Source organism: Camelina sativa, chromosome 18, assembly GCF_030686135.1.
Source record: "Camelina sativa cultivar CO46 ecotype springtype chromosome 18, ASM3068613v1".
Taxonomy (NCBI): Eukaryota; Viridiplantae; Streptophyta; class Magnoliopsida; order Brassicales; family Brassicaceae; genus Camelina; species Camelina sativa.
The window spans coordinates 17,742,464-17,756,795 of record NC_141897.1 but is presented as its reverse complement, the minus strand read 5'-3'; the positions used below and the strand labels follow the sequence as shown (position 1 = coordinate 17,756,795).

The following is a 14,332-nucleotide window of genomic DNA, read 5'->3' as shown; positions in this document are numbered from 1 at the left end:
GTGTGAAAAGAAAATTTATTTAATAATTATAAGAAAATTAAAAAATAAAAAGAAAAGGATTACAATTAAGATTTTTGAAAGTATATAAAACCAAAAGTAATCTATTATATCACTAATTCTAATAGGAAAATTATCTTTTAAATTACTAATTTCGATAGGAAAATATGTGCAATTAATAAGGAAAATATTTGCAATTTAATTGCAATTATTATTTATTATAATCATATAGTAAAAATAAATTTATACAGAAAAGTGATTAAAGTATAAAAAGATTTAATGTGTTAAAATTAGTGATTAACATAATGTTAGAAAAATAAGATAATCAAAATAAGAAATTAATGTAATTTTCTTAAGTTTTTCAATCGGTGAATGATTTGACAGTGTTTCAATATTATGTTATTATATAAACCTTAGTTTTCAAAGTTAGTAGCTCATGTGATCGTGACACGTTTTAATTTAACAATTACAGATTTTGCCATGTGTTATAAAAAAAACTTTTTTTAACATATTTGTGAATTATAAGAAATTAAAAATTTAAACAATTTAATAAATATATAAAGATAGCTCATATATGTATATAAAAAGTAGTACTAATTATAATTTAAAATTACAAAGTCTATAAGAAAAAGAATTAAGAAAATTATACAATTAATTACTATAATACCATAATTAAATAACTTATACTCTCAATTATTAATCCTAAAAGAAAAAGGATTGTGGATACTCACCTTTACATAAACAAATAATTTTTTCATAATAACATCTTTAAATTTTTGATTAATTTATGACAATGTTGGAAAAGTAGTAAAATTATTACTTATGGTATTACAAAATATGAAACAAATAGATTTAAGATATTGTTACTTTTTCAAATATGAGATAAAATTAGGTTTCAGTTTTTTTTTTTGAGAACTACTCGCTCTGTCTCATAAAGATTGATGTTTTGGAGTATGTTTTATTATTTTTTTTAAAAATATATTAATTAAGGTATAAATTTGATACAATGCACATTTTTTATATGAAAATTATAAATGTTACTCATTGGGATTGAGTGCATAGAATTAAAATCTAATTTTTTATCATGCAATAATATACGAAGAAATTATATTGCAAGATGGAGAGTGTGAACTCTAAATCCAGTTTTTTAAAAAATCAAATGAATAAAATTAATATTGTAAATACAACTAAAAATTTTCACATATTTTTCTTAAATCCGCGTTAATACGCGGGCCTAATCTAGTATATATACATATAGATTGGAATATTATATTGTAGTTTCATTGTAATCTAATTATTAATAACTATTAAGTTATATTTTAAATATATTTTAAGTTTAAATATTATTAATCCTAATAGTTTTTAAACTTTTTTTGTTTCATATGTCATATGTTTTTTTTTATAAACTATAGTAATATATCTTTAAAAAATAGAAAAAAATAAACTGTTTTGGTTTCTGCTACAAATTAGTATATGGTAGTTGTATTGCAGTTGCAGATTAAACGAGAGTCGCTGATGGCAGATTAATAAAATAATATATTAAACATTTGATATGTTTTAAATTGAATTGGTTGAATTTTAACGGGCCTTATTAGGCCCATTAAATTGGTTGAATTTTAATTGGTTGAATTTTAATGAGGACGAAGTTCATGTTGAGAATCGAGATCCAACATATATGCAGCATAATTTAAAATCGAACCAAAACTTCTGAAATGAAACATTCACATCAAAATTAGAAAAGATCGCAATATTCTATTTTTTTTTCAACCCATTATTTTATTAAATTATATTTGGTGATTGTTTATAGATAATAAAGGAAAAATCGATTTTAACAATTAAAACTGCAGTAGCAGGTCTGGTCTTCTCGTGAAAGGCCTGGTGGTTCACAAGTTCCTGTTCCTTTCCACCTGTCACGACAATCTAAGTTACAGTCTGAAGTATCACAACCAGGAGTTGCTCCTACAAGATAGGCATGACATATACGTCCTTGCGTCTTCTCCATCACCATTCCTGTCAATACATATTTAAAACATATACTATCATTTAAATTCTGTTAAAAAACTATAAGGGCGATAAGCAAAAAACCATTAAAGAAAAAAGAAGAAGAGACGTAGAGAGCATATACCAATAACAAAGAACACCATTAAAATTGTAAGAACCATGTTTTTAGTCATCTTTGATGATAAAATAAAACTGATGGATATTATTGTATATATTGCGTATATATATATATATATATATATACAAAAATATCAAGAATTGTATTGACATCAATTAGTGTTGACCAAAAATAAAAGGTAAGAGATCAATTTGCAGTTAAGAGATATTGCTTGAATCAGAAAAAGAAATCCGTACAAATTAAATTGGAACCGTAGATAGAAATTAATTAAATGTAAAAACAGACAAGAACATTATAAATCACAATTAATACATTAATTAGTGTTGACCAGAAAAAATTGATGATTAAGTCAACATATATGAAATAGATTGGATGTATAGAGAAAGACATTGTAATTAACTTTGACCAAAATAAAAAAGAGAGAAATCAATTAGTAATTAATGAGATGCATGAATCCAAAACCCCCATAAGAAAAATGAAATATCTAAAAACTAACAAAATGTGAAAACATGTAAAAACCATTATAAACCATAGTTATTACTCCCTCTATCACATAAAGAGTGTCATTTAGAGTTTTAAGTGTCCTTTTACATTTCCAATGTATTTTTACATAATTGTTTTTTTAATTTTACCCTTATATAAAACTAATTAAACTATTAATATTAAATAGGGGATATATATGTATAATTCAATGTTTTCTTAATTTGTGTAAAATGTGTAAAAATGACATTTTTTATGAAATAGAGGGAGTAATATATATTGAAAAGTATATGGGTCACTACGTGATTAATGGTTAAGAAATGAAGAACCAACAAGAATAGAACAAGCAATTTTTTCCATCATCATAATACCCTATTATTTATCATTTTACTCGATATATTATTTAATTAAAAATTAACTAAAAGTACCAAAACTATTTATTTTTTATTTGGATGTTTAATATTTATTTTTCTTATGTAAAAATGATATTTATGTGAATTCGAAAAGCATTCAATATTCTGTTCATGTATCTTTTTGAAGAAAATAGGCAAAACCTTCTTTCTTGCCTTTTTTTTTTTTTTTTGCGTGTGTGTAATGAAGGAGATTTATGAAAATATATATATATATATTAACCATAGATTTTCATTGATGATAAAAACATGTATGCTGGACTACACTACGAGGCTAGATGTTGTTAAGATATGATCCATTTAAACCATGAATTTTGTTGTAAGCCATTTAAAACATCCACCTTCATTAATTGGAATTTTTTAGACATCAAGTTTAGTCAACCAAGCCAAACTCGACATAACATTAAATATGCTAACAAAACAAGTGATAATGTGATATATGGTGCTTTTAGTGTCTTTTGTCTTTCATTTCATACTATGTTTTTGTCGTTTTGTGATGTCTTTTATGTCTTTTTGTTTTTTTTTCTTTAGTCTTTTTCATATACTCCCTCCATTTCATAATATAGGATGTTTTACAGGTTTTTGCTTGTTTCATAATATAAGATGTTTTCAATTTTTGAGGCAACTTTTAGACTACTTATATATTTTATTATTATTTATTTTATGCAGTCTTGTTTTTGATTGGTTAAACATTTTAAAAATAAACATTTCTTATTATGCGTGCTTTGGCTAAAATATCTTAAATTTTGAAACGGAGGGAGTATTTAGGACACTACATTGAAGTTTAAAGGATTGATCACCTTGTTTTAGATTCATAGAATTGATCACTTTATTCTAAATCCTAGGTTTTTCTATGCTACATTTGTGGTGCTCCTTTTGCTTGTGATCTTGATCCTTGTATGTATTTAGCAATGTTCTAAAATACGTTAGGCGCTAGCCGGGCGGTGCACTACCGTTTAGCGTATAGCTGTATTCGCGGCTGTATATACGGGATATATACGGTAAAAATATTTTACCAATATATATATATATAGATATAATAATTTATAAATATATTAAACAAAAATAATTAAATATATATAATAAAAACAAATAAATATCAAAATCTCTGCAAAAATACTCATAAAATTGTCAAACCAATAGTATCAACCTTTTATTGTAACCCCAAGTAGTCTAAAACTCAATAATTGAAATTGCAACACAAAACAGAAAAATAAACCAATTTTAAACTTCAAGTTCTTCTTCTCCATCAACTTCTAGAATCTGGTCATCGTCAGACTCGCAATCAATATCATCAAGTTCTTCTTCATTGTCGGATATGAAATCATCTTCATCATCTAACTCTCTAATTTGATCTCCATCATCAATGGTTGATCGAAATGGTTCTTCTTCACCTATATCACCTTGTAAATCGAATTGTGAGTCCTCTCCATCATTGGAAATCCCATCAACTAACCATGATTGAGCATTAGTACCATGATTCACAACCAATATATCAACATTATTCTCCTTTTGTCTCTTCCTTTGGTTCATCAATCTTAAATTGAATTGGACATACACAAGATTGTTCATTCGACTTACAGCAAGTCTGTTTCGTGTCTTTGTATGTACCTACATATAATAGTAGGGAGCAATATAAATTAACTGAACCATTAAACTATATGCATAAAAAACAAGGTAATTGAAAATTAGAGCAAAATAAAGTCTAACCCCTCCAAATGTACTCCAGTTTCGTTCACATCCGGATGAACTTGTAGTCAAAGCCAAAATCCTCTTAGCCATTTTTGCTAAATTAGGAACAACATTTCCATATGTTTCCCACCAATAAACTAAAAATGTAAAATATAAACCAATGTAAATGATCTAAGTAAATAAGTGAGTCATGCTCGTGATGGAGTAGAAGTAGAAATACATGCTCGTGTTCTGTAAAAACCTGCAAGTGTTCTGTTTGAAAAAAACCTGCAAGTGTACCAATGAAACGATGATACAAAGAAAAAATTGCAGCAATTTCATGCTCTGTTTGAAAAAAAACAGGATCGTGCTATGTTTTAATAAAGCATGATTGTGCTATGTATTAACCAATGAAACGATGATACAAAAAAACGACGATGCAAAGAAACGACGATGCAAAGAAACGATGATGCAAAGAAACGATGATGCAACTATATACTCGTGCTCTATTTGAAAAAAACAGGATCGTGCTTTGTTTGAAGAATACCTGGATCATAATCCTCCTTCTGGCAGCCTAGGATGGCCCATTGTTTTCCAAAGTTCCCTTCTTTGTTTTTGTAAACCGCCAGTTCAGAGTTGATGACTTGACATTGTGTGTTGACATCATTGGGGAAAAATGCAGAGACACACTTAAAGACTGCAATTGATGCCTCATCGCTGGAGGCTTGGCTTGAATCTTTATAGAAGTAGTATGGGTTCAACACTAACCTGTTAGATGCAAAGGATTGTCAAGTCGACCTTTAATCTTTTCTTCAATGATACTCAATATCGGCTTCACATTTTTTTCCACATGTTTTAATCCATCACTGATCTGTTTCTTTGCTTATATTAGTTCTCCATGCAGAAATCCCATTGTAGGCTTCTTATCTCCATCAACAAGTCGAAGCAGTTTGACCAATGGTCCAAAAACTTTCAAGCACATTATCACCTCATTCCAAAATTTAACACTCATCATTGTGTTAAATGCCTTCATTCCTTTGGAATGTTTTGACCATTTGCAGTTTCTCCACTCACCGCTAGAAAACATGGCTGCTAGTTGATCCCTCTTGTCCAAGAGACTTTGCAAAGTAAGAAATGATGATGCAAATCTAGTAACACCAGGTCTCACAATGTCTGTCCTATTTGTGAATGTTCTCATCAAGGCCAATATCATATGGTGAGCATATATGAAGATTGTGAAGTCTTTTGCCATCTGAATTGTGCCTTTGAACCTTGTGAGTTTTGATATGCTTTCAAGCATCAAATTGATGAAGTGAGTCTCACATGATGTCCAAAATATACTCGGCTTGATCTCTTTCATCATTCTTGCCGTAGTCATATTGTTAGCAGCATTATCAGTAACCACTTGAACTACATTCTCTTCACCAATCTCCTCAATGCAGCCTTTGACATACTCAGAAATATATCCACCTGTATGAGCCTCATCTGAACTATCTTTACATGAGCGAAACATTGTACCTCCTTTGTAATTAACACATAGATTCATGATACTTCTCCTCTTTCGATCAGACCAAGCATCTGTCATCACCGTGCACCCATTCTTCTTCCACTCTTCTTCTTGTGGTTTCAGCAAACCATGAACTCTATCAACCTCTTCCTTAAGTAAAGGCTCTCGAAGTTGGTGTTGACTTGGTGGTGTGACTCTTGGACCAAATTGTCTTATAGCTTCAGCCATTAGCTTAAACTCATCGTTTGCTATAGTATTGAAAGGAACACCTGAAGCGTACACCCACCTAGCAATATATTGCTGAACCTTCTGTAGCTTCTCTTTCCAAAGAGCATCATTGATATTTTGTTGCCTAGTTGGAAGAGGTCTAGATTCTGGATTGATGTTTGTTGCAAACTTATCCATTGGACCAAGTGTCCTTTGCATCTTTCTTGAACCCATTTCTTCAAGTTCAATCACATCATCCATATCTCCACTGCCATGAACATTAACTGTTTGCCGCAGCTCATCATCTAGAGTTACCTTCTTCTTCTTCTTCTTCTTTGCTTCCTCGATAGCATTCTTGCATTTCTCTTGATCATCCTTTGATGATCTTGGACAAGCAGAAACGTTTCCAGGAATTTTGGCAATGTGTTCTTTTATCCTGTAAGCACCTCCTAAAAATTCTTTCCCACACAATTTGCATTTAACTTTGTCAAGATTCTTCGAATCAGACAACATTCCATATTCCCAAGCAACATCTTTCCAGTTTCTCTTCAAAACTGTTGAATCTGATGCTCCACTAGGTTCCTCATCCAATCCAGAATCCATTGGAACTTGATTAACTTCTGCAAAAAAACTACAAAAGACAAATGCAGTGAGATTCTAAAAAAAAACGATCCGTACTCTGTTTGACGAGATCAAAACAGAGTGTTAATATTAAAACAGAGAGTTGCGACTTGCGATATCAAAACAAGAGAATAAAGGTAAAAAAACGATTATAAAGCTAAGACAATTATGCAGTGAGATAATAAAACAAGAGAATCAAAAAAAGACAATTATGCAGTGAGATTCCAACAAAAATGATTCGTAACTCTGTTTGACGAGATCAAAACAGAGTTTTGATATTAAAACAGAGTGTTGATATTAAATCACTAAAACAGATTGCTTTATGCGACTTGCAATATCAAAACTCAAACTCAAAAATGGTAGATGATAAAGCAGAGTGTTGATAGTTCTCTAATCAACAAGACAACAATGATAGATGATATAGCCAAAAACGAAATATCAAAATCAAAAAAAGAGAAGGAGAGTAAATCAAACCTGAAGACTCTCTAATTCGATAGTAAACAACCTACGTGACTCACAGTAGTAGAAAAAACGATAATAAAGCTTAGGGTTTTAGCAATTTATAGGTTTGTAGTTTGAACTTTGAATGAAGGTAAAAAAAGAAAAACATACCGTATATACGATAATTGGATATACGTCCATATATACGCCGTATAAGTAATCATATTCAACCAAACCGTATATATTAAATCCTTAGACTAAAAACGGTACAATGGGTCACTGTATATCGTTTAATGACCGTATATATGGCCGTATAAGCCGTATTTTAGAACATTGGTATTTAGCAGACTTAGGGGGTGATTGGTTACCACTTTTATGGCGGTTACTTTTAAATGGATGTAACTTTAATTTTTTTATATGTTGTGACTTAAACAAAAAAAGTTATAAATAGTAGGCTTAAATAAAAAAGCATAACAAGAACAGATAAGGGGAATTTGGCTCCGACAAAATTGAAGAGCGCTTTTAAGGCTGTTAAAATATTAAAGTACGATTGAAGAAAATAAAACTTTAAAGATTTTTAAAAAAATTAAAGCCCCTACGGCTAGTCCCCAATCGCCCGTTAATATCAAGTCAATTTTGACTTGATGTCCAAAAATTTCTAGTCAATAAAAGATGATGTATTTTTATGGCCTTCAACAAAGTTAAATAGTTTGAATGACCTAAATTTGAAAGTTCATGTTTTATATAGTCTACATTTAAAAGTTCATTGTTTAATGGCTTACATTTAAAAATTTGTAACATCTGCGAACCAAATAGTTGTAACATCCGTGAACCAGAATCCCGGTTTAAGAGATGCATCGGTCGATACACTATGTGCATTGGTTGATGCAAGGTTGGTTCGGTGCGGACGAGTTTAAGCTAAACGTTGTGTTATGGGGTTAGGAAAAACCCTGAAACCGCTTATAAAAGGGTTATGTCGTGTTGTGGCCGAGGTTAGGCAGTTTTTGGAGAAAAGAAAAGAGAGGAAAAGAGTTCTTTCTGTTCTTGAGGTTTTTGGGAGATTTGAGGCTGTTCTTGCATGACCATGGCTTTGTTACAAAGGAAGACTCGATGCCCCTTCTCATTATACTATGTCACGTATATATACAAGTGTGGATGAATGTTGTGCAAGCAATATCATATACATATGGAAATAGAATATTATGTAATCCCTTATCTATCACTCCCACGCAGTCGTAGTGTCATTGGGAATGATGCTGAGACTATTGTGAAATTCATTGAATAAAGGAGTTGGTAGTCCCTTAGTAAAGATGTCCGCATATTGGTGTGAAGAAGGAACGTGTAGAACCTTGACAGCGCCGAGGGCAACACGTTCACGCACAAAATGTAGGTCGATCTCGACATGTTTCGTGCGTTGATGATGGACTGGGTTGGAAGAGAGATAAATGGCGCTGACATTGTCACAGTACACCAAGGTGGCTTTTAACAAAGGACGGTGGAGCTCAAGGAGAATATTACGAAGCCAATTTGTCTCCGCGACGGCATTAGCTACACCTCTATACTCGGCTTCAGCACTGGAACGGCAGATGGTGTGCTGGCGCTTGGCAGACCATGAAATGAGGTTGTCACCGTGGAAGATGCAGTAGCCTGAAGTGGAGCGTCGGGTCGTAGGACACCCCGCCCAATCAGCATCAATGTAAGCAACTAAACCAGTGGATGTGGTCGGATATAGCTGGAGTCCAAAGTCAAGCGTGCCTTTAACATACCGAAGAATATGTTTTAGTGCTTTAAAATGAATCTCACGTGGATCATGCATAAATAAGCAGACTTGTTAGACAGCAAAAGAGATGTCTGGGCGAGTGAATGTTAAATATTGTAGGGCGCCGACGAGGCTCCGGTAGAGTGTTGGGTTTTCGACAGAGGGACCAACGGCGGCTTCGAGTTTGGTGCGAGTATCGGCCGGAGTTGTGCAAGGGTTGCAGTGTGTCATGTTAGCACAATGAAGAATATCCGCCGCGTAGTTGCGTTGATTGAGAAATAGGCCAGAGGTGTTCCTTTTGATGGCGATACCGAGAAAGTAGTGAAGCTCCCCGAGGTTGGTCATCTCAAATTCGTTGTTGAGGGAAGAAATGATCTGGTTGAGTAGTTGCGTTGACGAAGCGGTGAGACCAATATCGTCAACATAGAGAAGAAGATATGTTGTGCCAGTGTGGTGATGGTAAACGAAAAGAGACGAGTCAAATTTGCTCTGGACAAAACCAATACAATGTGCATACTGAGCGAAGCGGTGATTCCAAGCTCTTGGAGCCTGTTTGAGGCTGTAGAGGGAGCACCGGAGTAAGCGGACGTGATCAGGTTTTTCTGGATCAAGGAAGCCCGGTGGTTGATGCATGTACACCGTTTCATCGACGGTGCCGTTGAGGAAGGCATTTTTTATGTCGAGTTGGTGGATCGGCCGTTTGCGAGAGAGAGACAGTTCTAGAACGAGGCGGATGGTGGCTGGCTTGACGACTGGAATGAAGGTCTCATCACAATCGATACCCACTTCTTGTGATTTCCCATTCGCCACCAAGCATGCTTTATACCTAGAAAGATTGCCATCTGCACCAAATTTATGGGTAAAAAGCCACATTGAACGCACAATGTTAGTGTTCTCGGGCCGTGGTACAAGATCCCACGTCCTCTTTTTAATTTGAGCGTTATACTCCTCATGCATGGCTGGATTCCAGTTAGGATCCTCTACGGCTTTAAGATGAGAGGAAGGAAGAGGAGATAGGGTGGTAGTATGAAGAGATAGTGGTTGCCTAGGTTTAGAGATACCTTGTTTACTGCATGTCATCATAGGGTAAGATGGCGCAGGTGGAGGAACCGCTTGTGGAGCCGGAGCCGGCAAGGGTACCGGTACCGGAGAGGGAGGCGGCTGCGGAACGGCCGAGGGTTTTGGTGTTTCGATGGGGTTGAGACGAAGAAAAGGTGAAGGTGACAAAGGTACGGGTGGTTCAAGAATCAGAGGAGGAGTGTTTGGAACATTTTTGGAGAAAGGAAAGTTGGACTCGTCGAATATAACATGACGAGAGATAATTACCTTGTGAGTGGTAAGATCAAGGCAGCGGTATCCTCTGTGATTAGGTGGATATCCGAGGAATGCACAAGCTGTAGAACGAGGAGCGAGTTTATTAGGTGCGACGGGAAGGAGATTTGGGTAACATAAGCAGCCAAAAACCCGAAGATGATTGTAGCTGGGTGGTTTGTTGAAGAGTTTTGTGAAAGGAGTTGAATTGTTGATGGAGGAAGATGGTAGGATGTTGAACAAGTGAGTTGCCATCATAAGTGCCTCGACCCAATATGGAGGAGGCATTGATGCTTGAATCAAGAGGTAACGAAAACAGTTGTTAAGTGTGCGGAGAGTGCGTTCGGCTTTGCCGTTTTGTTGAAAAGTATGAGGACAAGAGAAGCGAGGGACGATGCCATGGGTGGAGAGATGAGTGAGAAACGTTTGGTTTTGATATTCACCACCATTATCTCATTGTAAAGCTTTAATGTTGCAGCCAAATTGATTAGGCACATAAGCCATGAATGTTAAAAAGGTTGAGAATACGTCGGACTTTTTGCGCAATGGAAAAACCCAAAGAAAGTGAGTAAAATGATCGAGATAAATAACATAGTATTTTATTCCTGTGATGCTGGGAACTGGTGAGGTCCAGACATCAGAATGAACAATTTCAAAAGGTTCAGAAACATGAGAAATAACAGAATCAAATGGTAATCGAGTGTGTTTCCCCAACTGACAAACATGGCAAAGAGGCATGTCAGTTTTAGAACAATTTATAAGACGAGAAGAAATAAGAGAGTTAAGAGTTGTGTTTCCCAAGTGTCCGAGACGACGATGCCACAACAAAGTGTTGGGAACCGTTGAGAGCATGGCTTGTGGAGACATAGAAGATGGAGTGGCCGATGGTGGTGAAGTGATGGAGTATAGAGGACCGGTGCTATTACATCGGAGAACGAAGGTCCTTAATACAAAAACCAAACGGATCAAATTCCACAGAAACAAGGTTATATATAGTTAATTGGCGAACCGAGACAAGGTTTTTGATAATAGAGGGACAAACAAGCACATTTCTAAGATGCAAATGTCAGTTTTTAGAAAAAATGATAAATGACCAAAAGAATTTGTGGGAATAGAGGATTCGTTACCGACGACAACCGATGGGGAAGAGCTCGAATTAAAAAGAGAATGTAGGGTACCTGGCTGTGACGTGAGGTGAGACGTAGCATCGGTGTCCATGTACCAATTGCCATCATAGTTCGAAACGCCGCAGCTAGACTTGGCGGAAGTTGTGTGTTCTCATATACGCCATGGGAGGTTGTTGGGGCCAGTTCCGCTGTGGCCACTGTGGTGCGGATGCCGGTGTTTGGAACCATGGAAGTGGCATGCGCCAGTTGTTGCCCCAGTTCCATTGTTGGTGACCACGTCCTCTGCCACGTCCGCGGCCACGTCTTCTACCCCCATTGTAGTTACCGCCATGGGGGTTGTTGTGACAGGGATTGCTGTCGTTGTTGTTGTTGTTGTGGTTTCCACCGGGGGAAGTATACAACGCAGTTTGAGATGAAGATCCGATGGTGGTAGATGTTCCGGTTTTGATCTGTTTGGAGATATGACGCTCCTCCTCAACCAGCATGGAGCAAGCAGTAGCAAATGATGGAAACGGTTGGTGATGTCGGATGATGTTGTTGCTGTTGTCATATTTCTCGGTGAGGCCATTGAGTATGTGCATGACCACGACTCGTTCCGTGACAGGAGAATCAACGTTAGTTAAGAGATCTGAGAGTGTCTTTAGCTTTTGACAATAGTCATGGACGGAGAGGTCACCGATGGTAAGGGAGCGAAGTTCATTGTCAAGTTGAATTGCGCGTGCCTCCTTGTTGTCGCGGAAGAGATTCTCGATGAATGTCCAGATCTGACGAGCGCTGCTACGGGTTTTAAGGATGGTGTTGAGAAAAGAAGGGGAGATGGTGCCATATATCCACATTTTGACGACACCGTCGCGTTCCTTCCAAGGAGTGTCGTCGTCGTTGGCTGGAGTGGATGTACCATCGGGATGACTGTAAACACCGAAACTGTAGCAATGAGTTTCGAAAAGCTCACGTCAAGCATCGTAATTCATTTTTTGCATGTCGAGTACAATAGGGATGTGTGACTTAATATGAATCACGGTGAAAGCTTTGTGAGCCGGTTGAGCCATCGTAAAATGAGTAAAACGGAGAGAAGAAGAGAGAGAGTACAAACAGAGTTTGTGAAGAGAGAGAGTACAAACAGAGTTTGTGAAGAGAGAAGGGGAACAAGAGGACGAGGAAGAAGAAAAAGAAGGAGGCTGCAATTTTTTTTTCTTTATTATTTTTTGGGCTCTGATACTATGTTACAAAGGAAGACTCGATGCCCCTTCTCATTATACTATGTCACGTATATATACAAGTGTGGATGAATGTTGTGCAAGCAATATCATATACATATGGAAATAGAATATTATGTAATCCCTTTTCTATCACTGATAATCCCTTGTCTATCAAGCTTATCTAAGCTTGAAATTTCTCTGATCTGCTTGTTTATCTGTTGTTGGCTTGTTAGAACGCTATTAGAGGCTTTGTGAAGCCTTCTTGCGGCTTGGGATCGAGTTTGATGGTTGTAGGAACAAAGATCCGGCGGGAAGCTTTGGGGAAAACAATGCTCGGCATGTTCATCGGTCGATGCACTTTGTGCGTCGGTCGATGCAAATGCGAGGACAGCGCGATTTACCTAGGAACATCGGTTGATGCCATGTGGAGGCGTCAGTCGATGCAACTAGGGTTTTTCGTAAAATGTCGAGCATTCGTCGGTCGATGCAATGTGAGTGTCGGCCGATGCAAGTGAACCTTGCATCGGTCGATGCAGATCATGCGTCAGTCGATGCAATCCCCTTTGGTGTCGGTCGATGCAAGTTTGGCATCGGTCGATGCAGTGCCTGATTTGTTTCATGATTGTTGTTTGATGGTTAGAGTATCTCAATTGCTTGTGTGTATAGCCCAATAGATTGGAGGAATGCCTCACTGAGTGTTTATCAAATACTCATGCATCTCAATTTGTGTTTCTGGTGCAGGTAAATGCATCGTGTGATCGTGGAATCAATGCAATGAAGAGGAGGATGTTCTAGTGGTTCGGTTGGTTGCTTTTGGGCTTCTATTAGGTTGCTAGATTTGAGTCCTAGAGTATTGCTTAGGATTGCTGGCTCTCTGGTTTATGTTGATTAGAACTTTAGTTTATGGTTTTAGAATTAATACGGTTATTGGTTTATTGGTTATTTATTGGTATTAATATTTCTGCCATTTGATGTGATTGTGGTTAGGCGGTTAGTGGGTATGGGACCACTAGCTTTGTTTTTTGTATTTATTATATTTATTATTATTATTATCATTATTTATTATTTATTTAAAAAACAAAACAGGTAGGGTCGTTTCAATAGTGAAATTTGGGGATAGGTGTCGATTGACACCAAGGATGTGTCGATCCACACCAACTTTTTCTGGTTCGACCATATTGTTTTAATTCGCGATTTTTGGTTGGTTTTATTGGGTAAATAAGTGGAGAAGCGACCTAGGTCGAGGGTTTTAGTGTTTTGTCGCCGCTTGAGAGAAGAAAAGAGAGAAAGGAGAGAAAATTGTGAGTTGAGAGGCTTTTGGCATGTTCTTGGTGTTTTTGATGAGATCTATGGCTGTGGAGGGGAGAATTGTTGTTGGAAACGAAGGAGAAGCTTCTGAAGGTGTTGTTCTACCGTTTCTCAATCAAATTTCCTGCAAAAGAGGTGAGTGCTTGACCAAGGCTGATCTAAGCCTGAGATCCCT

At 36.0% G+C, this 14,332-nt stretch overlaps 1 protein-coding gene and 1 pseudogene across 1 annotated transcript; both read right to left on the bottom strand.

The window, feature by feature from the left end:
• Positions 1-4,230: 4,230 nt before the first annotated feature.
• LOC147923023 (uncharacterized) lies at positions 4,231-4,788 on the bottom strand. Its single transcript, XM_087497875.1, has 2 exons — positions 4,717-4,788; positions 4,231-4,617 (listed from the first exon to the last, which is right to left on the bottom strand). Exons 1-2 carry the CDS (start codon positions 4,786-4,788, stop codon positions 4,231-4,233), a joined length of 459 nt encoding a protein of 152 aa, XP_087354001.1.
• Positions 4,789-5,183: 395 nt separating this feature from the next.
• Positions 5,184-6,427, bottom strand: LOC104763492 (uncharacterized; annotated as a pseudogene).
• Positions 6,428-14,332: the final 7,905 nt, after the last annotated feature.